The sequence below is a fragment of the Pleurodeles waltl genome, chromosome 10 (assembly GCF_031143425.1).
Source record: "Pleurodeles waltl isolate 20211129_DDA chromosome 10, aPleWal1.hap1.20221129, whole genome shotgun sequence".
NCBI classification, from domain to species: Eukaryota; Metazoa; Chordata; class Amphibia; order Caudata; family Salamandridae; genus Pleurodeles; species Pleurodeles waltl.
The window spans coordinates 76,796,225-76,822,917 of record NC_090449.1 but is presented as its reverse complement, the minus strand read 5'-3'; the positions used below and the strand labels follow the sequence as shown (position 1 = coordinate 76,822,917).

At 46.6% G+C, this 26,693-nt stretch overlaps 1 protein-coding gene across 1 annotated transcript in view; it reads left to right on the top strand.

Moving 5' to 3' along the window:
• Positions 1-8,516: 8,516 nt before the first annotated feature.
• SYNGR3 (synaptogyrin 3) overlaps positions 8,517-26,693 on the top strand; it is a 207,131-nt gene continuing 188,954 nt past the window's right edge. Inside the window, exon 1 of the mRNA XM_069209776.1 lies at positions 8,517-8,835. Within this exon, the coding sequence (XP_069065877.1) occupies positions 8,719-8,835 (117 nt within the window). The 5' untranslated portion in view covers positions 8,517-8,718. The remainder of the gene's footprint in view (positions 8,836-26,693) is intronic.

The window sequence follows — 26,693 nt, the reverse complement described above, 5'->3', positions numbered from 1 at the left end:
AAATAATAGGCTGATCTGCCCTCAAGGGGGGCAGAAATGGCCCTAAAAGACATGCCCCCCAAAGGGGAGCGACCCTTGCCCAAGGGGGCGCCCCCCCATCCACTACACACACAATCCCTGGTGCCTAAGTGGCTTCTGCCCCCCTTGGGGGCAGATGGACCTAAAAAAAATAGGCCGATCTGCCCCCAAGGGGGGCAGAAATGGCCAACAGTTCTCTGCCCCCTTGGGGGGGGCGCCCCTTGCCCAAGGGGGCACCCCCTCCCAACATACCTGCACAGAAAATATAAATCCCTGGTGATCCAGTGGTTTCTGCCCCCCTTGGGGGCAGATCCGCCTAAAAAGTAGGCCAATCTGCCCCCAAGGGGGGCAGAAATGGCCGTAACTAATTGCCCCCACAAGGGGAGCGACCCTTGCCCAAGGGGCCGCTCCCCGCCAGCAAGAAACACGAGCAAACAACAAAAAAAACAAATCCCTGGTGTCTAGTGGGCATTCCTGCTGCCCGATCGCAATGCGATCGGGCAGCAGGAATGCTCAAAGAGACACCGGGGGAAAGGAAAAGCCTTTCCTTTCCCCCGGTGCCTCTTTAGCCCAAACCCCCCACCCACCGGGAAGAGCAACTCACCTCTTTCCTCGTCGCCGCACAGGAAGCAAATGGCTTCCTGTGCGGCGAAATCCCCATAATGAAGTCAGCGCGCGATCGCGCGCTGACGTCATTATGGGGGGGTGGGGGGGTCGGGGGTGGAAGGGGAAGGGCTTCCCCTTCCATCCCTGACTTTGGGGGGGTGGGGGGAAGCACACAGAGGGAGCGAGAGCGCTCCCTCTGGGCTGTGTGCCGAGGACGTAGTGGTTACGTCCTCGGCACAGCAGCACTGTGCCGCGGGACGTAACCACTACGTCCGCGGCACAGAAGGGGTTAATAGACCAGGACCTGCGCTTTTTACATTTCGGTGAAATTATCAGAACTTTTGTTTTTGTAACATTTATCTTCAGGCTGCTATTTTGGTAATAGACTGCAAGTGCATTAAAGGGTCGCTGCAGCCCGATAGGCATCTGATCAAGAAGCACAGTGCCATCTGCGTATTGTAGTGATTGTATTCTGATGTCTGCCATTTTTTACGGAAAAGCCCTCGCCCCCTCTAGATGGCTTGGCAGGTCAGGCAGATACAAATTAAACAAAAATGGTGAATTGTTTTACATCTTTGTTTTAAGCCCTTCTCTGTCATAATTTTTACTGTAGTGGCCCATCTGGTGCTGACCTTTATTTTAACCCATGTATCTGTATGGAGCGCAATTGTGGCATTTAGTAGATTAGTTGGAATTGCTCAGGCCTGCAATTTTGTCCAAAGCTGCGATCTCGAGATGCTGTCAAAAGCTGTTTGAAAGTCTATAAAGCCTGCATATAGAGCCTTTCCATTTGCGGTCATAGTTACTTCACTCAAGTGGGCCAGGCAAGGGAGATTTTCCTTGATGTGGCAACCCCTTTGAAACCTGTTTGGGTAAATGGGATTAAGGTGTTACTTTCTTCCCAGGCATGGAGCTCCGTGTTTAAAGTACTGCCAAAACACTCCCCTTCTACATCAAGGAGTGCAATTAGTCTGTAGTTCACGGGAGATGACCTGGGGTCCTTTATATGTAGCGGTACCAGCAGTGAGCCCCTCTATGACTCTGGAATGGCTGATCCCAGCAAATATTGTTGAAAAAGTGGGGCCATAACCGAGGCCCATCTAGTAGAAGCCAATTTATAAATTGCATCCGGGATGCCACTTAGACCAGGGGCGCCACTTGGGCACATTGCTTTGATTGCCTTTGTTACTTGCGCCAGGCTAATTATTATTGGGTTGCTGGCCACCGCGCTAAGTAATCTTGGGAGCAGGTGCAAAGTCTTGCCGGAATACATGCTTTAATTTTCCTCTATGATGATGTCTTCTGCATGTTCCCGATATAAGCTGAGACCTACAGTTCCCAGTCGGCTGGAGCGACATTGCCACCTTTCACTGAAGACCTTGGGGTGAGGCCTTTGTTTAGCCACCTCCAGAATTTCTTTTGGTCCTTTGAATTTAGTATTAGATCTGAGTCAACACGTTTTCTTACTTCCTCCGCTTTTCTTTGAGTATAAAGTGCTTTTCTAAATTTTGTTTCCTTAACATGGTGATCTGGAGTTGCAACCACTTGTTCTCCCCCTTGCTGTGACTCCTGGTCTTTAGGGCTCTATTTAGTTGCTGTTTTAGGGCCTGTATTAGATTTTTACAGGTTTTTATGGAGATGAACTGGAGTGATTCCTTACAGCTGGCATTTCTTGTGTGTGAGCTATCCATCTCCTTTAAGAATGTGGCCAGGGGCCCCCAGAGGTTTGAGTTAGAATATTCCTTACCCTCAGTCAAGATCACCTCAAGAAACTCATCCGCACACGATGTTCCACCTCGCTCTATTGATCAGTTCAAAGTCATCTTGCGTTCCAATGAGGACCACATTAGGGCGGCAGGGTTGCAGTGTTGAAACTTCACAGCTAAGAATAGCATGGTCACTGGCCAGAGTCATGCAAACCTCAAGATTGCCTACAAGATGGAAGTGGGCCGGGGACACCCAGACATAATCTAGGGTGCCAGTCTAAAGGCAGAGGAGTGTGTATAGGCCACAGGAATGTCCGGTGCTTCTCTGCCATTTATAATGCAAAGGCCCAGTTGATTTAATTGTGCTTCAAGTTCTTTACCCTGCTTATCACTCCTTTGATATTGTGCATTGAGTGCCTGAATGTCCCAGATCTCATTGTTGAGACCTACCAGGCTGTTATTCTGATTTTCTTGCATTAAGTTACTGTTGAAGTCGCCCATGATTATCCACATATCCGATTTTGATTACTTTCAAATTACTCTTAGTTGACCATCAAACAACAGTTCAATACATTGGGTAACACCAGCCTACACCTCTAGTAAGCACAGTCCCACAAGCCAGAACAAAAGTTCACATAAGCTTGGGCTCCAACCACATGTAGAACCCTTGGGGGGGTATCCTTCTTTTGTCCCACCCTACCTAGGGTGGGGACACAAACGGCGTTGGGGGGAGGCTGTGCTGCTCCTGCAGCTCCCCCTGTCCATGGGCATGAATTTGGTGGTGGCCCCATCTTCCTGGGACCACCACAAGCGTGTTCAGGGGACTGTCTCCCGGCACCAGCCCTGCAAAGCATGCTGGGGCGGCCGCATATTGAATGAGCGGCTCTCCCGCTGCGCCCCCGCACAAGGTAAAGTCTCCTTTGTTGGAGGGCGGCGCAGGAAGCCCATCGCTGGCCGCCCCTGCCGGCTCCCCGCACGGCCAGCACCTTCATGTGCTGCCGTAGGAGCTGGCCTTCTCTGTTCTGTCTGCCTGCTCCAGCGGGCAGCCGCGTGGAGGCTCACGGCTGGATGGGCCGCTTGGGGGAGTGCAACGGCACTCCCCTCTTCCTCTCTGCAGCTTCGGGGCCCTGGGATGAGGTCCGGGGCCCTTCCTCGTCTCCACGGGGAGCACGACGGTGCCCCCCGATGCCACCATCTTCTTGGGGCCATGGGAAGGGTCTGGGGCCCCTCCTGGGGATCTTCACGGGGACGCGACAGCACCCCCCTACTTGACTTCAGCTAGGGGCTGCAGGATGGAGTCTGGGCCCCCCCAGCCAACCTTCACGGGGAGCGCAATGGCGCTTCCCGGCTTCTTCTTTGCCACAGGCTCCTTCACAGCCGGCGGCCATCTAGTGGGGGTACACAACGGCGCCCCCCATTCCTCATTCTTCACGGGGCCCCGTGATGGGGTCCGGGGCCCCCCGCCTCAAATCTTCACGGGGAGCGGGATGGCGTTCCCTGACTTTACTTCGGCCGAAGGGGGCCCCAGGATGGGGTCCGGGGTCTCTACCCACTGCGGCGGGGGTTGCGCGATGGCACCCCCCTCCCCCCCATCGACTCAAATCAGGCCAGACTTCACGGGGCCCCGGGATGGGGTTCGGAGCCCCTTCCTCGTACAGAGGGGGGAGTGCGACGGCCCACTCCAGGGGCACAGTCTGGAGCAGCTGCGGAGCCCCACGCGCTTCGTAGCTGCTTCTCCAGAGGTCAAAGGTCACCATCCTTTTTCCTTGGATATCTTGGGCCCCCAAGGGCTGATTTTCATTATTCTTGTCGTTTCCCTCCTGGTGACAAGCCTTTGCCACCAGGAGCACTCTCCTCAGGCCTCCTGGCCTTGAAGGGTCCCAGATCATAGGGAGCCCGTCCCACTGACTCCCTGCGCCAGCCTTTCCTCTGGGTTCCCTCTTTTCCTTCTGGCCAGCGTGTTCTCTTTGTGCTAGCCCAGTCCTTCCCCCAACTAGTCCTCTGGGGGGGGGTGATAAGGTGGCCAACTTACCTGGCCCTGGCAGTCGCATCGCTGGCCTGGAGTCCTTCAGGGGCAGAGTCCCTGCCCCAAGGGCAGTCAGGAGGTTCTTCCTTCCAGTTATCCATGACGCCCGTCTGCAGTCCCAGTGTCCAGCAGTGAAGCACAGCCAAGAGGGAGAGCTCTCCCCTGTGCAGGACCTTTTAAGTGGGGGCGGAAGTGTCCAGAAGGTCTGCACCTCTGGCCTATCCAGGTGTGCCACATCACTTGCTTGCCCCCGTCCCCTCCTTCTTGCACCGTCTTCTGGGATAGCTCAAAATGGCATCCTCCAGGAGTTAGTTGCCACATGTGCTCTGAAAGTCTCAGCCCCTCCTCACTGACATTCCTCGCAGGGCCTCTCCAGCCTGCTCTAGGCACGGAATGACAGCTGGCTGATTGATGCCAGTCCCTGCTCAAGCAACTGGACAGAGCAGTAATTGGCCCTAATCCTGAGCTGATTCAGAGAAAGATGACATCCATGGATGACCCATAAGTTGTACAACTATGCTCTTGTAACCTACTGCATCTTTCTTTTCTTACAGGTTACAGTGTACTTTGGTGTGACTCTGGTCTCGGTGGACCCCAGAGAACTGGAGTTGCACCCTAGGCCCTCCTTTCCCATTGACATTTAATGGAGTATCCCCACAATGCAAATACCTTAAGCGCATTGACATTGGCATTGAACTGAGTGTCCCTATAGTGAAAAGACAGTAAGCACACTGACTCTCCCTCACATGTGTACACCCCTCTCATAGACCTACTCCAGGTCACCACCCACTCTGCATAGCTCCCCCTGCACCAGGCTTACCTAAGTGCAGTTCTTGGGCTGCGCATACCAGGAATCCTTCTCCCACAGCCCTCACATGGGTGCACATCCATGTGCACACATGATCACATGTAACCCGCCCGGGGCCTCCTGCCCTTGCTGCGCCACAGCAGCCTTTCCATAGCCCAGTGGCACCGGCGGTAAACACGCGCAGTCCATTTTACCATGTGTTTACTGTGCATGAGTCCCCTCCTAGGAGGCTCCCTCACAGTAAAAAGTCAAAAGCCAGGTAGTCAAAAAGTGAAAAATCAGGGCAGACCGGATGGTCAGAACCATCCTCTTACACCATGTTTCTTGAAGAGCGATAATGTCACATTTCTGCAACTCATCGATAATTTTTCCCTTGACTGTACATTTAGTTATCCCTCTTATATTCCACAAGCTTATTTTCAAGCCGGGCGCTCCGGATTGTTTTTTTTTACTATTTTGGGACCTTGGGCCCAGGACTAGAATTTAATGCTCTTGGAAGCCATTCCCACTCCATTGGGGTGCGCTGCTGGGATGTGCACAGCCAACCTTCACCAGGTTAACTTACTGTGATTATTAATTTCCTCACCCTGATTTCCATGGGGCAGCTTTCCTTTGTGGTGCCCTTTAGAACTAAACAAGGTCATTCCTGTTTTTTAAGTTACTCTCCTGGCCTGTCACTTTATTCAAACAGGTGTCTGGCTTCAGAAAGCAGGCGGGTTACTTATTTACCACGGGATCAGCAAGTTTTATGCCTCATTGTTCAAACTGCCTCAAGCTTTTCCTCAGTGTGTTAACTATGGTTGGACTTTTGAAGGTGATTTCGGTATGCTTGTTGGTCTCTCCTATCCCAGGGGGAAGGAAGGCTACCCCTTCAATATCGGAGGAGCATATTAGTCCCAAGCCTGATATATTTGCACATAGTTTCAGAACATTTCCTCCATTAAGGATATCCAATGTGCCCCTTGATACATATTCTGGGTAAAGTATTATTGATTGATCTGTTCCAAATTTGTTTTCCTCTGCTTTTGGGGCATAACCACTCCTGCAGGAGCTTTCCTCACTTTCCCCTATCCATTTAATTGCTTTGTTTATAAACAGGCCTGACTCTATACCATGTCTGTCATTCCCTTGGTTCTTGGTCCTGCATGTTGGGATCTACCCCCCCCCTACCAAAATTATTAATGATGGAGTAGATCTCGGCAGCAGATAGGTGGTTGACTTCCCTGGCACCCTTCATCTCCCAAGCCTTCAATTTTTTAAGTTGATTACATTGTTTGAGGCTCTACTCCGAGCTGGGGGCAACAAGACTCATTTCCGTCAGCTGTGTTACCTGAGTTGGGTAAAAAAAAAAAAAAAAACATCCTAGAGAATGTATCACATTACTGTCTTCTCCTGACGTCACTGACCCTTTTGGTATTTCTATTGGCTCCAATACTTTATGGGCCCCCTAATCTTCAATGTGCGCTTCTTCAGTGGATTTGCCATGCTCTTTAACTTTTGGCACCACCTCAGGTTTCGGTCCTAGGATGATCCCCGAGGGGGAGACAGTGACACACGTCATTTCTACTCCATGAGTTATTTGAGGTGTATCTTCTTCCACCTGTATTTGCTCGCTGGCTGGCAAGAGTGTCTTTGGGTAAGATTCTGGGTTTTGGTGGTGACCCAGGCCATTGCTGTTGTTCTGAAAGGTGGATAGGACAAGTTTTTCAAATCATCAATCAATCAATATAGTAATTACAGATGGTAGAGATGACTGTTTTTCTATTATTGGCCCACAAGTACACTGCTCTTGCCTTGATTCAATTCGAACGGAGTCTTGAGCGCTGGTGATTAAATTATTTAAGGCATACAATTTGCCATCAATCCTTGTGATTAACGTACCAATCATTTTCAAGATCGAGATTTGCGCTTCCAGCTTATCTGCATGCTGCTTTAGCCATGGCTTTGACTGTAATTTTAATGTTGGCAATTGCTGCTGTTTGTGACCTGGTTTCTGGCTGCTGTCCCACCCTACCGGCTGGTTGCTCGAAATCCTGATGACGCATGAAACATTAATTTGAAAAGTCAAAGCACCAACTGGACAGAGAGCACCTCTCAAGCCTGGCCTCATCCATCAAAGCTGCACATGCTTGTTGTCCAAGTGGCACTTCGGCTGGTGGCGGCCCTGTTGTCGGCGATCCAGCTTGGGGGTGGACAATATGGGCTTACTCTGGCGTTATCTGACGCACTATTTGAGTTTGTGTTTTCCGCAGTGTGATGTTAGCCCACCTCTCTTATCTTTCTTTCTTTCTTTATGTTCCTAGCTTCTCCTGTATCGGCTGTGTCTCCTATATCTGTTGGCTTGTTAGATGGGCTGGATGCAGGTGAGAAGATTCCAGCTGAGGTGACTTGGGCGATCCTCTTGGGGCCCTCTGGGTAAGGGGTTTACCCGTGTCCTCCATGAGACTTCGCATTTCATATTCCATGTTAGGCTTGCCCTTAATCACTTGTATCTCTGGGCTTAATGGTACGACTGCCAGATGCCTGGCCAATTTGAGCCATTTTGAGAGCCTCCTCCATGGCTGCATGATCTTCCCTCCTCGGGATTGCCTTTATGGATGGAGATGATCCCCAATTCGCACCCTCCTTTTGACCACAGTGAGCTCTGAATTATGAGGTGTAGAAGTAGCCATTAAATCCTCATTTGCCCTTGATATTCGGGGCAGATTAAGCACAATGCTTTCATCTTTGAAGGGGCTACTGGTTCAAATGTCTGACCCCCTGCAACCAGCTTCGTGCCCCTGAGTTGAACTTATATATGTTGGAATTGGTGATTCTAATGTTAAGTCCTGCACAAAGTATCCCTCTAATTAAGGCTTACCTTGCTAGTCTGTAATGCACCTTCCTTATGTATGCCCAGAGCCTGGATCGTTTCCACCTTGGTGGGTCCTCACAGATTTCAACACTCTTGCCTACTGGAGGGCAGGAATTTCTAGTTGTGGCATTTTGCTGATTTATGAAGCCTGTGATGGGCCTGAGATAGGGCCAGTGCGGCGCTGCGCATCTACATTTATTGCTGCGTCTCTATGGCGTGAGTTAACTAGCAATTATCTCCTCAGGGCTGGCCTCAGACTTCCAGGCCTTGAATTTCCCGAAGAAGCTGCACCACAACTCTCCGCCCGACTCTCCTTTCCTGCAGGATGGGGGGGGGGGGGGGCACGCAGAATATACTGAACCCAAGAGCACAAGGCACGAAAATGCTGCACACCAGTTGCCAAGCGGCTAGCCCTACTAAGTGTCTTATTAGATGTATTTATTGAGTTCCTTGCCTCACCGGGTCAGCTGTGTTGCCTGAAGGTTGCAGGTGTGGGCTAAAAAAAACAGGTGATGGTAAGGGTGAAGGCGAAGGGGGAGGCCAAAAGGGGGGAAACCGACAGGAGGCCGGAGCCTTGATCTGCACCAGAGCCGAGCTCAGCAGCCCGCTGCACGCGTGCCCCTGTACCCTGCCGCCCCCAAAGCTGATGTCCGCCTCGCCTGCTTCTTAATTGCTGGCGGACGCTGGTGTCTGATAGCTAATGGCTGCTAGTACCGAATCCTCTTCTGATTTACTCCACTCTTTCTTCTTACTGGTGCTCGATGGGCCAGAAAAGTCCTTCAGCGGCCTGGACTCAGACAAGCGAGGGCGCAAGGAGGTAGGTGTGTTCTGGAAACTGGTGCGGCCGGCAAAGGAGGTCTTGGGCCCGGCTGTTGGATGCGGGGTGAGGGAGGCAGATGCCGTATCCCGCCTGCTCAAGCCCGGCTATCCGCCCCTAGTAAAGTTGCTGTAATTTTTGTTTGACCGCTGCCCTTTGGTGCATTCTACAGCGCCCCACCGTCCAGCACTGCGCCCCCGCTCCTGAAGAGACGACTTTCAACCCAGAAGCTGTAGGGACAGGTTACGGGTTTCCCTAGTTTTTTTGGTAAACATGATTGTAATTTTGGTGACTTACGTGTTGAATTTATTGCCTGTTTGGAATTGGCTTAGGGTCTGATTTCGAGGTTGGCAGACAGGTTACTCCATCGGAAACATGACAGATATTCCGTCCACCATATTATGTGTGCTATACCACATAATGCACTTGTGATAAGGTGGGCATCTTTGACAGTGAATATTGATTGATTGGTACATTTATTTGCATTGGTTAGTAAGATTACTGTTGCAATTAGTGCAAATTTTTAAGTATTTAACTACTTTATTTTAGCATTCTTCAACAAAACGCACATCATAACACGAATCGCATGCTATTGTCCCATCCAAGTGTGCCCTGTGCGCTCTATCCCCCCCCCCCCACCTAGACTGTAATATGGGATTGTATCATGCAAAGGCAGCTACTAAGCAAGTGCACAGCGCCCTTAATCAATTCAGCTGGCAGGTGTCTAGTGATGCCACGAGGTGGGTAACATAAAGATCTAGGTCAGTGATGCCCAATAAGCGGTGTTTAAGAGAGGAGTACACCTGAATTCCCGTTGCCCCTATTACTTTCAAGCAAACAGTAATACAGAAGTGTTTGTCGTCTGAACAGTTCCACCCCATATGCAAAAAAGAGGTACCGTGTTCTCCACACCGTGGGAAGTTGCATATCTAGATTGATAATTTTTACTCAACGTTATTAGGGCCAAGTATGTGCGACCCAAGAAGATAAAGTGAATTCATTTGAGCCTGGCATTTCTTGATACTTTCCTGACCAATTCACTTGCCACCTCCCATTCTTTGTCGGTGGTTATTCAAGATCAGCGTCTCATGTGTGCCTAGCCTCACATGGAAGCTTCAGTCTGTCAACTTCATGGCTTTGTAGTGTAATGTGATTATATGCCAGCCCTCCCCATAGCAAAGAATAGCATCCAACACATATGATGTGGGTAGGGTCTTTGGAAATCCCATTCAAATCTCCTGCACCGCACTACCCAATTTAGTGTATTGGAGAAATTGTCTGAAACCAACCCCAAAGGCCTCGCAGGCTTCCTGAAAGGTAAGAAATGTCTCCCCACGGTGTAAATCACCACTGGTCTGGCAGCCTTCTTGCCACCACCTTGCAGTTGCCATAATGCGGCTTGTATGATGGAAAGGCTGTAAACCCTATATGGCCACCAAATGTGCATATCTGATCATCCGCTTACCAACTCTTTCCCAAAGAGTCGCAGTCTGGCGTACCACATATGTCGATTCTAGCCCCACACCCCTCATGAGCAGAAAGGGGAAGGTCTCCAACCCATACATTCCTCACAGTAGCTGTTTTTCCGAATTATCCCCCATGGTTAACCACCTGGCTGCGTGCTGCATATGAGCAGTGTAATAATGTAGTTCCATGTTAAGGAGGCCAAAACCACCTGACCCCTGGTCCACAAGACCTCCATTGCCACTCTATTTCACTTCCCAGCCCACATCAAGGCTACCATAAACTATTTAGCTGCTTAAAGACTGAAATCGGTACAGAGGTAGCTAATTCTGGAGATGGTACAAGCAGCATGGTAGGAGGATCATATTTGTGATGGCTATGTGTCATGCAAAGCGGAAGTGTATTCCAAAACCGCATGGAGGAGTTCAGCCCCTCCGTGACTCATATTGTAGGATATTGTTTCTCAGCAGCCTGCGTGACCTGGAAGCCCAAGTATTGGACGCTATCCAGCTCCCAGCATAATCCCATGATCAGCAAGCTGGTCTTCAAAGTAGGTTGCCAACCCTCCCAGGGGAAATAATACCTCTTGCGTTATTAGCGCCTGATACTCTCCCAAACTCCCCCAGCAGGTGCATCATTTGTGGAAGTAAGCATTCAGGGGCCCTAAGATAGATGTGCGTATCAACCGCATCCAGAGACACCACGTGTGTGGCGCAAAGGGTATTCTGTTGCAACGGTGATGGAGTATTCTTGCAGCCTACACAATGGTCCGCCTGCCTGATTTAGATGTGGGAGGACCAAAGGTTTGGCTGTGGTGGTGACTACTCCGTCACTGCCATTGTAAAATCTCTCTGGCAGAGTAAGGGCCATCAGACAAATGGCATTATGCCCACCCACCCAATCAGGATGGGTGTACATATACCCATTTCATTTTTCTTTTTTTTTCTTTCCGTTACCCTGGGATAGTATGAGATATAAATCCCATGGCATGGGCAGAATTACATTTTTTTACTATCAAATAGACAATCCCGTTTTGGGATTTTGTTTTTCAAAATAGAAAAAGAAAAATGTTTGGTGTAAGGGCTCCGTTATGGTGATGCAGCCCTGCACCAAAGAGAGAAATACATAGGCAGGAACTGCTGTGACAGCAGTTCCTGATAATGCGTTGTAAATGACCACCTGCTTGGGAGCGGAGTAATTTACTCATTCCCCCCTGTGGAACAACGGGCCAACACCAACTTATAAATGAGGCCCTAAGCCTGGTGCACAGAAGCCACCTTCTGTCACCAAAAATTTCAAGTTAGTGAGCTCAACCTTTGTATGAACAGTCCCCATATCAAGTCCACTGACACAGTATTCAGGGAATCTAAAAAATATTTTGGTGATACACATGGGCAAGTGTGTAAATTGTTATGAAAGGCGTGGTAGCATCACAATGTTGTCCAGCATGATCTTGCCCCTGACTGATACAGTCAGTTAGTTCCAGATTCGACACAGCCGCCCAGCGTATACATCACACAGATGTTGTTTTTCGGAGATCCACCAGCATGCCCTGTATGCCAAATATAAAACTATAAAACATGCCACCCTGATTAAAATCAAAATCTGCTATTAATAAAATACTTCTTTGACAGGGAGTAGATAGTGATTGTAGGAATGTTTTTCTGTGGAGTCATCTGATCTCTTATTTATCACAGACTGTGTATTTCCCCACCTTATCCTCAATGCTCTTTTCCAAAGTGCACACTTTTGAAGTTTTATTTATGCATTGAAACCTATCCACAGCTTACATTTGCATGAAAACATCCAATTCTATAAGGCCAGGCATTAAATCAAGATGTACAAACAAATACAATTTCAAGGCTCCCATAAGAAGATATCAAGGTCATTCTGATGTGGCTGAAACTGGAAATACCAGCTGAATCCCGACTTTGAGGTTCCCCATTCACGTTTCGCCAGGGAAAACCTGTTGAGTAGCCTAATAATACAGGTAGAGTTTTTAATTACTTGAATGCATTACCTTTACTTTACTTCTAACCACACGGGAGCTGTGTAGCTGGTCTGTTGAGAGATGGGCAGTTTTGTAACAACATCTTATCCTAACCAAGAGTCATTTCAAGGAGGAAAGGACAGGTTGATGTGATCATGTTTCAGAGTTTGAAACATGTTGGGCTGCCATATTCTAAATTACAAGATTGTTTGATTTAGAAAAAAAAGCCTGCCTTGTCACGATTTAGAGCTTCTTGGTTAGGTTTCCTAGCAAATACGTAGCTTAGGAATTTTGCTCATTCAACAATTTGAGGCTGAGTGAGCCAGCATTCTAGAATATTGTTTCAAGTCTGCTTTCAAGGGAAAATTTGAGTTTGGCAAGAGAAAGACAAACACTATTCTAAATTAATTTCAGGAGTCTAATTTTTTATGTTTAAGCGGGAGATCAGCATTTATTGGTCAGAATTAAAATTCGTTTGACTTGTGTCCCTATATGGTTGTGTAGAGATCATAATGTATACGCGGATTTGTCAGCAAAGATACAGGTTTACACATGCTGATTAGTAAGGGTGACACTATTAAACCTCCTGGTACACCAGAGGTTCCAGGGGTGGGTTTGGAGAGAGATTCTTTTCATGCATTTGGATGCTCTTTCAAAGGTAGGATTTCAAGCATTGTAGAACAACTTAATCATCTTTGGTTCTTTCTCTCAGTTCGTGGAGAAAGATGACAAGGTCTACCACATCAGAGGCTGAGATTAGGTCTAACAGAATGAAAAGGCAATTTTCTTTTTCATTAGAAATATTTAATGTGTCATCGACCACTATGCACATTTAAGTTTGTGTTACGTCCTGAGTGTAAACCTGATTGAAAGCAGCTCGAAGGTTGGTTACTTACGAGAAGTCCTTACATTTAGGAATAACCTTTTTTTCAAGTTTCCTAAGAAATGGCAGTCCTGTGATGGGGCAGAGGATCTCAAAACAGTTTTCATCATCAGATGTGTTTTGAACAAAGATTTGACATATCTAATTTTTAGAGTCCATACCGTGTCTGAAAGATAAGTTCATGATTTTGACCATGGTTTGGTATTAATGTGTGCCAGTTTATTTTTTGCACAATTCAGAAGCATTGGGTCCACAGCATAAACTAAGATTTCATGAGGTTTGCTCTCTCTCAGATATAATCTTCAGAAATCTACTTGAGACAGGCCCAGGTAAGATTTCTTTCTTAGCCATAATGCTATAGGAATGTTTTCTAGGAGGTGAACAGAATTTCTGTCTGACAGGGGGCCTGATTTAGAGTTTGGCCAATGGGTTAATCCATCACAAATGTGACGGATATCCCGTCTGCTTTATTATAATCTTCACACGCTATTATGGGATCGTAATAAGGTGGGCGGAATAGCCGTCACGTTTGTGACAGAGTATCCCCCTCTGCCAAACTCTAAATCATGTCCAAAGTTTGTATTATTGTTAACAAATCATCTGTTTTGTTATTTATGCAAGTACAATAGCTAATATTAGTAGCATTTAAAAAAACTTTCTGGACCTGTTATTTGGTTCATTGAGAGGAGGTAATTTTCTCGGCTTGTAGTTTCTTACTGTATGCAATGTTTTTTATTGGTGTTCATTGTTTACATTTCCCCGAATGGCTCTTCTTTCCTCATTTAGAAGTGTGGAGTAACGGGGCATGGACCTTCTGCCTTTTTCTTTCTCTTAAACTTCCTAGCAGTTACTAATCCAGTGAGAATGCTGGAGTGTGATCACCGACTATACCTTTTCATTGTTCAAGATAACTAATCCACAGTGAATTTCAGTCATTTTCTGTAATCTCAGAAAATGTGGGCTGTTTAGGTATCTGGTCCAGGTTAGTTCTTTTAATTTGCTGTGTAGTATTATTTATCTGCTTATTCAAAAGAGTGATCGGGATCACAAGGTGAACTGGTGAGTAAACTGATCAGAAGTCGTCAATGATTAGAGAGCCTAGTTTGGCTATGAAGAGATTATAGATGCCTTCTTTAATGGGGGTCATAGCCGTTTAGGTTGGGGATGACAGATTTACATGTTCCTTAAGGGAAATTAAAGTTGCATGGAAATGTATTTTCTTTATTTGCCAATTGTTGGGTTGCTGTGTTGTCTGCACATTTGTCAACGAAATGTAATTTACAGCCAATAAGGGTGATTAAAAATGTGGAGATTTTTGTTGGTTTGTGAGTTGACATCCAATGGCAGACAGACATTAAATGTATGCGTGAATAGTAGTGCGAGATAAGGAAGTCTAAGGCAATTTCCTCCTGAGCCCCAACCTAGTCTCGCAAGTCTCATGATTTCAGATCCAAATAGGGTTCATGTGTGGTTAATTACTACCTGTGCACCAGGTTTCCATTAGTTCTGTAAAGTGTTCTTTTTGTTAAAAAACGCAGTCTGCATTTTCAGTATTAAGGGAAATTGCAGATCTAGAACTGTGGAAAGCACCAATCAGTTTTCATCCGACCAACCTTTTTTGTAGGCTCCAAGAAATATTTTGATTTGTATTTACACGGTTATTCATGTGAAGGAACAGATGGCCAAAGACAGAGTACCAGGTCACCCATAAAGTCAGTCTTCCAATGCCATCAGCACTTTCGGCTCACTGAGATTAGTTTTTATTAACTCCAAATGAAAAACAATATTTTTGTAAAAGTATTTAGGACACCATATTTATGTCAATGATATTCTGATAAAAATATCCTGGTACATTGCATCCTGGAAAAAGGTTTATCCATAGTCAACATGTTTTCTGAGCATGGATAGTTTGTTTTTACAGGGGGTGGCTATAACTACACAGAGGGCACATATTTCTAGACTCTTTAGAAATTAAGATTCATTTTCAACTAATCGACATGTTGCAAATGTTTAAAGAATATTTCTTGAGAACTGTGTCTCCTGTTTTGTCAGGTCTCTCCTTACAACCACTACCTTTTACATTCAATGCACTGTACCAGCATGTCACATTTGCAATAGCTGTGTCCACTGTGTAAGGGATAGTAATAAATCACATATAAAATCAGAATAGAGAATTATCTTGTATGCTAAACAGTATGTGCTCCTTTTCCAAGTGTCGTCTACTTTTGGTTTTCTCTGAGATGTGTCCCTTTAAGTAATTTGAATGTGTCGACAGTGTATTGTGTGCCCAGCAGCTTTTTTTAAACCCATGGTGACCCTCATATAAGCCTGGCAAGACCCAGCCTCCCAGAAACCTAAGCATGTAGGAAGTGGATTAGATGGTCACCAGTTATGGATTCCCTCTGGTAATGACCGTCTGGAATTCAGTGTTGCATCATTTTCCCCTAGCATTGGTGTGCATGTCTGACCTCTTATACCATCAGACCTCTTTACATCATTCTCCTCATCAATATGAAACATCTTTCTTTCAGAGGTTGTGTAAGGCTTCTGTCTTGCAGGCAAAATACCGCGAGGCGGCAGTTAACAGGTGATCCACAAGCCTAAGAAATAACTATAATCAATTGATGGCTGGTCAAAGTTCCTGCACTTTCAGACACTACACCAATAGCACAAACAAAATAAACTTTTGACCGCTGTTTAAAAGACTTCGAGTTCCACCCCTGGAATCATTTAAGCAGGGCAGTGCCACAGCATGGACAAGTCCATCAGCAATTGTGGCCCCTCCAAGGCTGTGGTTTTTGTATTCACTTTGCCAATGCCTGGCACCTCCTTCAGCTGAGCTGTCTTCCAACATGTTTGTGGCTGAGTTCGCAGCTCACAACGACTGCCGAGGACATCAGGGACAATGTGCAGCTCAGAACCCACCCGTCCAGCAACTGTAGCCTCAAAACCACCCTACTGTGTCCTTTCTGGCACACATCACCTTGTCAGAGGCTGGATCAAATATTTCCTGATGTGGTGGTAAACAATCACCTCAGACATGTGGGCCCTCCAAATTGAACATGGGCGCTCCGCCTTCCCATTTCTTTCCACTCAGTCAGCCTCCCTGATGTTGGAATGTGCAACAGAGGACCACCTGTCCATCTTGCAGCAGGAAGTACAGGACTGTTTGGCCAAATGGGCCTTAGATAGGGTTCTGCCATCGAAAGTAGGAACTCTGTGTTACTACTGCTACTTCCTGGTGCCAAAGAAGGATTGAGGCCTTTATCATATATTGGTTCTCTGCACTTTCAATGCCTACCTGTGGAAGGACAAATTTGAGGTTCTCACGCAAGCCCATTTCCTGTCTTCTCTAGACTCTGGAGACTGGGTGGTGGTAATGGACTTTCAGGACTCTTATTTCAATACCCCAGTACTGCAGGTCCATAGGCTCAAACTGGGATTCACAGTGTGCCAGGAGCATTTTTAGTTTGTTGCGGTCACTTTTAGCCTCAGTGTTCACGAAAATAATAGCTGTGGGCGCCGCACACACTCAGAGGTTGGGGGGGTACCCCTCTTTCCCTCCCTCGACGACTGGCTGTTCATGGTGGGCTTGCCTCAGGCAGTTGTCAACCAAATCCAGACAACAGTAAATCTCCTCATATTGTGGGGGTTCACTATCAACATGTCAAAGTCACCTGGGATTCTTTTGCAGCCACTCCCTTTCATCAGAGCCATTCTAGACATGGCACAGTTTTGTACCTTTCCACTAGAATGGAAAGTCCAGGACATTCGGATTATGATCCTTATGTTTCAGCCTCTGTCCTGGAACTCAATGCAGAAGACTCTTGAGGCTGCTGAGATTGTTGCCCTCCTGCATCCTGTTGGCGAAACATACCAGATGGCATAATCAGGCTCTGCAGTGGGACCTAAAGCACCACTGAGCACAGTACCAAGAGAATCTGTCTGATTTTATCCATGTTTCAGAGGAAACTGCAAAAGATCTGCAGTGGTGGGTGTTGGGCTGTGATTGGGTCAGTGGCTGGTTGCTCTCCTTACCCCATCCAAATTTGGCAGCAGTGATGGATACCTCACTTCTGGATTATGGAGGCTATCTTGGAGAGGTGGCAATCAGAGGCCTCTGGTCTCCAGTGGATGCTTGACTGCACATCAGTTTTTTGGAATTGAGGATGATTCACTTGGCGTTGAAGGCGTTCCTGCCTACTATTAGAGGAAGGCTGGTGCAGGTGCTCACAGACAACACCACTGCCATCAGATACTGCAATAAGCAGGGCCAAGTGAGGTCAAGCGTCGTGTGCCTGGAGGCTCTATGCCTCCAGAAGTGACTGGGCCAACAGGGAATTTCTCTTATGGTGACCTGGCAGGATCTCAAAACGCCATGGCAGGCAAAGTCAGCTGCTGACCCTAAAGGACAGCGAATGGCAGCTACATCCAGAGGTGGCACTGGGTGTCTTCCATCAGTGGGGAGGAGCCTCGCTCCATCTTTTATCCACCCCTAGAACAAATAAACAATGTCAGCAGTTTTGTGCTTTGGTGGCCCCATGAATGCTCTCGGAGACATATTTCGCCTATCGGGTCTTCTGTATAACTTGCTGCTGCTGCTTTTCCAGCCCGAGTTCTGAAGATCAGGAACGACCGGGCCCAAGTCATCCTAGTGACACTGGATTGGACCATGAGTGTGCTACTTGGAACCTTTGAGCATGATCATCTGTCCTCCAATCTAGCTGCGACTTCAGTAGACTCTTCTATGACAGAGGTGTTTCAGGGTGCTGTACACAAAGCTGCGCAATTTACATCTCCATGCTTGGACATTAAATGGCCACAGTTGACCTCATTTGACCGTCTTCCTGAGGTTATGTCACCTTAATGGCAAAGGCATCCCTCTACAAAACCGGTGTATCCAGTTAAAGGAACAAATTTATGGGTTGCTGTGGCATTCTCCAAGTTGATCCACTGCAAGTTGTCTCAAGTTTTGCTGTTTGTTTTATCCCTAGCACAGCAACGATCTGCTTCGAGCACTGTTAAAGGCTATTTGTCAGCTCTTGCAGTTCTTTTGAGGTTGTGAGAACAGCCTTCTTTATTTAAATCAGCTGTTGTGATAACATTTTTGAGAGGTTTGCAAACCTTTTTTTCCCACTAACACCTTTTTTGATGCTGCATTGGAACTTGAATTTGGTGGTGTTTGTTTTTTTATGTGCACCCCTTTGGAGCCATTGTACATGTGACTTCAGATGTTGAAAAGGGTCTTTCTCATTCCTACATCAGCTAGGTGTGTGAGCAAGCTGTAGGCTCTTCCTGTTAACCCTCCTCTTGTAAATTATTCCCAAATAGGTTGGTGCTGAGGTCCCAAGCATCCTTTCTACCAAAAGTGGTCACTCCATTTCATGTCTAGCAGGCTAACATCTGCTCCCCCTCATCCTCTAAGGAGGAAAAGAGGCCCCATCATTCAGACCATAAGAGAGCACTATTTTTTATAGATCACATCAAAGAACAACCTGTGGACAGTCACATCTTTATTGGGTTGTCCAGGGCAAAGAAAAATAAGGCAGTTCAAAAAACAAACCATCTCCTTACGGGTTGTTCTCTGCATCGAGATCTGCTATGCTTGGGCTGAAACAAAAAAGCCTCCAGAAGACTCACAGGCTGATTATACCGTAACCGGAACCAAAGCTGCTACCACTGTGTTTGCATGCAGAGTGCCTGGCCTGGATATTTGTGAGGCAGATAGGAGGGCATTTGCACATACGTTCACAAAACACTACTGACTCAACAGCCGGGTCCCTCAAGATGGGTGTTTTCCCGCTCGGTCTTGCAGGACTTTTTGTATGAGTCATCACCTGGGAAGGTACTGTTATGGTATGGATTCACAGGGTGAGGAATCTGCGTATCAGAAGTATCCATGAGAAGGACAGGTTGCCTTCAGTAATGAGCTTTCTGCCGGATACTCTTTCTAACTGCAGGTTGCTCACAGGCCCTCGTATCTTCGTGTTCTGTGATCAGGGCTCTTTTTCCATTTATAAGGGTCCCAATTTAGGGATCTGCACATTGATTATGCCATCCTGCCAATAGGCTCTGCGTCTGAGGGTGTAGACAGCCTGAGAAAGCACCCAACATTAGCAGACAAGGATGGTGCTTAAATGCGGCTCTGCTTATCCCTTCCGGAATGGAATGCGTTTGGCGTGCGTAGCACAGGAACACCTGCCTGCATGCAGGTGTACTGCTTTAAAGTTACCAAACCCAGTCTAACACCTGGGGAATACTCACAGGATGAGAAATCAGTTTTCCTACCTTTAGTACGTCTTTGAATGTAAGAGGGGAACAGAACGGCCACCTAGAGCGGCAGGTCGAGAGCTGTATCCTTTAGGTAGCGGAAGCTACACCTTAAATCTCTCTTTTACTAAAATATGCAAACATTTATAATTAGTGAAGATAGGAGAATGCCTAAGATTTAAAAAATGAATGAAAATTATGTAAATGCCCTAAGCCATAGTAGCTGATAGTTCATACGAGCAGTGGTGGCTCAGGGTAGCGAAGATGCTGAAGTGTGACTGGCAGGCACCTGCCCGCATTCCCCTTCAAGGTAATGCAAAGAGTCAGCACAGTCACACTGTGCAAACAGAGGCGGGTGGATCTAAGCCTCAAGCAAAGAAAGCAAGGAGAGCAGGACCAGATGCCGGAGCCAGCAGATAACAGCCTGAGAAAGGGAGTGTTACTTTGAAGCACAAGCAAGCTTCACCAAAACTGTTAGTAAGTGCAGCAAGGGGTAGCTGGCCCATAGCGGGGGTCAGACCGACTTGCGACCGGTGAACCAAGGTATGCACTGAGCACTATCCAATAAGAAAGATGAGAAGCATAGAAAAAGAGGTTCAGTGGGAAAAGGCTATCAGCTGCCAAGGAGGATTCAGCAAAGAAAGGAAAGAATAGAAAAGATACAAATTTACCCAAAAGAGTGCAAATTAAACCTCTAAACAAAAACAGACTACTTAGAGAGGACAGAGGCATGAAAACTAGATTACAAAATGAAAAGTATGCCCGCATTAAGTGCTTTGAAAAAATCATTCAGAGAAGGATCTCAGATTATAGCCAAACCACCTCTCAAAAGGGCAGAAGCAAATATGTGTAGAGATGGTTGCTCTCCACAAGGGAGAGTTTAATCCAAAGTGAAGATAGCATAGAGGAGAGGAGGTGTAGATATAAGGACAGATTTGAGGTACTTAGAGACGAAGAAACGGAAATCAGTGACAGTCAGTTTCTGTACAAGTAGTGAGAATTATAGGGAAGTGTAAGTACCTATGAGAGACAGACCAGAATCCTTCTCCGAAGGAAAAATACAAAAGAAATTGTTTGAACCTACTACAGATGTCAAATCCAGGTTTACTATACCCGAAGTGATCCAAAAGGAAACACGTGAGGCGTATACAGTTTTGGAGTAGAAGATAGACAACTTGTCACAATGCAGACCATTTCTAGAAAAAGCGATGCAGGGGCTTGAGGTTAGTAGCCCCTGCATCTGAAGGTATGAAGATATATAAAAGTTGAAACAGTGAGATAAAGACAATGCAATCTGGAAAAGTTGGAAAATAATGCTAGGCGAACAGCAAAATAATGTTAAATATTCCGGAGGGAGCACAGGGTCGCATCCTAAATTTTGTTTATAGAAGAACTAAAACGAGAAAGACATTCCCCTTTGTGACACATCAACCTCACCACAGAAATTCAGAGAGGGTATCCCTTTAGGATTAGGATTTAGGATTAACTCAAATCGGAAAAAACTGAGGAAAATCCTTGTGAATTTTTAATCTGATGCTGTTAAGGAATGGATATTAGCAATAGTGCTAAAGGCCAAAAGATTGCTAGTGAAAGAACACACTTTCAGTATTAGAGCAGAGATATCAAGAACACAGTAAAAATAGTTTGAGTTGGAGAAGCACATAGAAGACCTCAAAAAGATGGGTATAAATGGTAAAATTCCTTGCTATGCTCGGGTTGATGTAGAACAGAAAAATGTGGAACTTGACAGACTCTACAAAAGTAGAATTTGATACGACAGATAAATTCATATCCACAATAAAAGGGAGGAAAAGTGATAGTGATACTTGGTGAGAACTTAAAGATGAAAAACGCAAATGGGCAGAAAAATCATGCCCAATTAGGAACAAAGAAGAATTCGCTAGGAATAGAGTAGAGGATTTACGCACGGGGGGCAGCAGTGTGAAAATAAAACAAAATCTTCATGTCAATCAGTAGGCAAATGCTTATAAAGATAAAAAGGAGAAGGAGAAGTGTGCACCATCATGACTGATACTGTAAAGGACCGAGCACTTCTAATCTTATGCAATGTAAATGGTGTAAGAGTAAAAAAGAAATCCCAGAATGTTATGTGTATGGTAGAGTGGAGCACAGATTATATTGCTCCAGGAAACACATCTGCTAAGAAATTAACAAGGATTTCTAAAGGACTCAATGTGTCCAACAATTTTAAGTATGAAACCAATTATGCTGCTCAAAAGGGGTAGCAGTACTACTGATAAGGGTGAATCCAGGAATAGAAATACTAGGCTATGAAGCAGACGAGATGCATAGTTACATAACTGAAAGCACAGTGTAGCTGGGTATTATGGTCCTAATATTAATTACCTTGAACCTCTGAGTAACCTGATGAATAGTTTACTAGAATATACATTACCAACAATAATTGGGGGGGAGAGGGGTAATGTTCTGCTAGATAACAATTTAGATCTTCAAAGTGTAAGAACGTAAACCCTTCCTATGCATGTATACATAAAATCGATTATAAAAGGTCTGGGGCTATATGATGTCTGGTGATTGAGAGCTCAACTTAGACTAAATATTATAGCAAGAAATATGGAAATTATTCCAGGATAGACTATTTCTTGTTCAATCAAGTGATCGTAGACAAGGTGATTTTAGCAAAGCGTTACCCCGATCTTTGATCACATCAGACCACCAGCTGCAGTTCTGCACAGCGGGTCTCGAAAATGGTATGGGTCAACAAAGGGAGCTAATAAAGTTCTATTGGTATGGGGGTGAGGTGTTGATATTGCTTGAGGCCCTGCATAAAACGTGCTGTGGCATCGAGGTTGTGCTTAAGGGGTGCCATTGTGGAGTCTGGGAGGCCATGGTTATGGACATTACTACCACCCGTATGCAAGACCCCTGCCTCAGCCTCTCTATCTCCACTCCTCCTGATTTGGTCACATGCACTTTACATTCCACTGTGTGCTGATACATCTACAATTAATCTATTACCTGCATAGTTGAGGTACTCGGATCAGCACATCATCTGCAAAGAGTGCAATTCTGTGGACGTCTTTCCCTAGTTTCATTGCCTTAATAAGGTGATTATGTGTCGGGGGCTCCATGTGACTTTCAGGCCCTTTACAGAGCCACAAAGGTACAATTACAGCTATAGAGACCATATAGCATTTCATTGGTAGGATGCGTAGCAGGCACTAAAATATCTTTACTCCCCAAAATATTGTTCGTATTTCAAGCACTACTGCTATGACTCCCCAGAAGTGATTCAATTAAATTGGAAAAATCTTCTGACTGAACATACATACATATATATGTATATAGGAACAGCAGCACACTGCCTTGATATCCCAGCACCTAGTTCATTCAGATGCTATCTGATAAATGTAATGCATAGCAACACTTCCATTAAACAATCTTTCATTTTCACCATGGTTGGTGCAGCCAGTGCTGAGTATCTGTAGACATAAGCTCATGTTTCAGGATATTCATCCTTCATCAGTAGAGAATAATACATACAGTTACACGTGCTGGAAATGCTGCTCAACAGTCTTTTCAGGTCACAGTGCCACTCCTTGAGCCTAGGTCAGCCCTTGAGCTGCATCTATCAGAGCACATCAGCTCAACTAGCTGAATATATATATACACTACTGCCAGTTGGTAGTTATAGTTGAGACCTAGTTTTCAGAGGAAGAGAAGTTTTTTGTTTTGCCAATAACTTTGGCACCGCTTGACCAATCTTCACAAAATTTTAAAAACTGATACTTCAGTGGATTCACCTGCTGCCTCCAAAGTTTTGGGGGATCCGTCAAGCAGGGGGCGAGAAAAAGGGGGGGTCTCAAAACTGATTTTCTCTATGCATATTCCCATAGGGATTTTGAACACGACTACAGCTCGAACGGCTGGGCGGAATTACACCATGTTTGGCAGAAAGCTAGCTCTTGGTCCAAAAGGCATGCTTGTTGTAATTTGGTGTAAATCAGTTCAGTGGTTTTGGATTAAATAGAGATTAAAAAATATAGATATCTAGTGATGCGGATCCACCCCAGATCCAACTATTCCTGTGCTGATATCTGATTGGCTGCCAACACTTCAACAAGGAAGTGTTGGCAGCCATCTTGGGACTCAGCTTCAGCTGAGTCCCACAAAAAAATGTCAAAAAAGAAAAGGGGCCACAGTAGAGTCACCCTAAGCCCCTAGTTTTGGTCTGGGGGGTCCCTCATGGACCCTGCCAGGGCTAGAAATCTGTGGATTTTCCCAACTTGTAAAAAAAAAAAAGGGGAGGTCTCCTGCCCTTTTTTTTATTTTGCCCCTAGGTGGGCCAGGTCCCGGCAGCATTGGGGGATTGAGAAAGTAGGGGGGCACATGGGGACCCCCTCCTTGGGCTTATATCAGTCCCAGGGACCGCCACCTCCCCAGGACGATTAGACAAAAATGTGTGGGGGCGGGCAGGTACCCCTCCCCCCGCGTCCAGGGGTCCACAGCTTCCTCAGGGTGAAATGTTTATGTTATGTGGGGTGGCCCGTACGGCCTTCCCCAAAGCCCCAGGGGGGATAAATAATGAATTTGTGTGGGGGCGTTTGTGCAGCCCCCCCGCACAGCCCCAGGAACCTCCAACTCCGGGAGCTGAAATATAATAATGAAGGGGGTCCGCTGTGGTCTCCCGGCCCTGGGGACTACCAACTCCTTGGGGCAAAGTTTAAGGGTGGAGGGGGGCTGCGTGACCCCCCCTTGTGGAGCCAATAATGGCCATTGGGACCGCCACGCCCAGGGCCGGCTCCTGCTATGTCCCGGGGTGCCCACCCCTGGGACATAGCTGTTTACTCTGACTTGGCAGGAGTTTTGACAACTCCTGCCACGTCAGAGCAAACACTTCGGTTCCAGGAAGTGAGAGCTGTCAAATAGCTCTTGTGTGCTGGGAGCAAAGGTTTCCTCTGTTTCCCTGCCTGCAGACATGCTGGGATGGCTAAGGTCTTCAAGCTCCGCCGCAGTCCCATTGCACACTGGGTGCCCTAGGGAGCGGCCAGGAGAGATGGTGGGGTCCACAAGGCTGAAAATCAGACAGAGGAGGGTGGCCACATGGCCCCCCTCCCCTAAAAAAAAAAATGTGTATGCTAAGTCTGGGCCCCAGGGGATGGGGTCCCCAGGGCTGAAATCGGCCAGGGGAGGGGGGGGGAAGGGGGTGTGCGGTCCCATTCCCCAAAAAATACAATATATTGAGGCCAGGCCTCGGTCCCCGGTGCCAAAATCAGCCATACGGCCCCACTACCCCATTGAATAGAGGTGGGCTGCAGGGGATGAGGTCCCCAGGCCGACATCAGCCAGGAGAGGGGGGCCACATGGTCCTCAGGAAATGACAAGGAAGAACCCACTCATCACACACTCGTACAGATTGCTCTCCAATAAATCAACAATGCATTCACATCCACAAAGGGTTTCAGATAATTTTCAATATGGAATCGCGGAGTAAACACACTTGCTTTGTCTTCGCCAAGTCCAGGAGTTAGGATCAATTGTCCTTTCCAGAAGTGGGGCTTCAACTGGGGCACCGGCCACGTTTATATGTGTAGGTGCTTCCTGTTGAGGTTTGCATTTCTGTGAAATTAGCATTATGGCCAGAACGGAAGCTCTCCTGCTTGTTTATCCAACAAGAGCCCACAGTTCTGCAAAAAATGTCTACCCAACTGAAGTACTTTCTACTGGTTAGTTAGTAAGTGGTACATCGTTGGGTAACAGCTGCCTAGTGGACCATGAAGAAATGTCTCCAGCAACCTTGTGTGTGTTTGGCAATGAGATTGTATCTCGTGCATCTGTCTCTATTCTGTGATAACATGAATCCTCCTATAGAGAGGCCAACAAGGCTACAAAGATGCCACCAGAGGCCCCACAGTGCGTTTCCCGATGATTTTGATGGTGCGTTCTTGTTTGGCAGGGACTATGAGGACATCGCCATAAAACAAAGAACCATTTCATATAGATAAGAGGAAGGACTCTAGTTTGGTGGAGATTTGTGTCTTTGTAGTCTTGTTGGCCTTTCTAGGAGGATACGTGTTATCACACAATTCTAGAGCCACAGGCAACAGAAACAATCATGTTGCCAAAACGCACACAAGGTCACTGGTGACATTTCCTTGTACTCCATTACACAGCTGTAGTGTTTAATACATACTGGACATTTACCCAAGGAGGCAGAAAGAACTCCATTTGGGGAGATATTTTGTGCAAAGCTGTGGACTCTTGTTGGATAAAAGGGCAGGTGATATTCCCGTGTGGTACTAAAACAGCTACTGACACACCCACTCAGACACTCACAGACACACTCTGACACTCATGCGTCCACTCAGACCCACTCAGGCTCACGCACCCAATCACAGACCTTCTTACTCACTCATGCCCCCACTCACAGACCCACTCAGAGACTAACCCACCCACTCACAGGCCCACTCAAAGACTCATGCACCCACTCACAGACCCACTCAGACACTCATGTACCCACTCACAGACCCACTCAGACTCATGCACCCACTCATAGACCCACTCAGACTCTAACACATACACTCACAGACCCACACTGACACTCACACACTCACTCACAGAGACACTCTCATACTCACTGTCACACCTAGACACCCTCTTACACCTACTCTCACACCCAGACAAACTCTCACACCTTCTCTCACATCCACATAGAGCCTCTCACACCCACATAGACACACTCACACCCAGTTTCACACCCAAAGACACGTCCTCACACCTAGAGAGAAAGGCCCTGCGGCCAACTCCTGCTGCACATGGACAAAGGCGCAGTGTGGGTTTGGTTAGTTAGGAGGGTTGGCTGCAGGCCAGGCCTTGTGGCTAACCCCTGCCGTGCACGGCCAAAAGCCATTTGTGGCCCGAGATTGGGTGGTTATAGGTGGTTGGCCAATGGACCTGGCTGCAGGCCTGGCCCTGTGGCCAACCTTTGCTGGCGTGGCCAAAGGCCCTTTGTGGCAGTGGTTGGATTAACATATAGTAATGAAAATGTCTTTACATTTAAAAAAATCATATCAATTCACTGAAAAAACTTAAGGTTACAGGGATGTCATTGTTAGGAAACAGAATTTTAAAAAACAACATAGAAATTCCGTTAAAAAACCAAAGGTTACAGGGACATTATAGTTAGGTTCTAAATGTACTCGCCCAAAACCAGAGAAATTCATCAGTTATAGTTAGTCATTTCAAGTAACTATAACTCCTGGCCTAAGG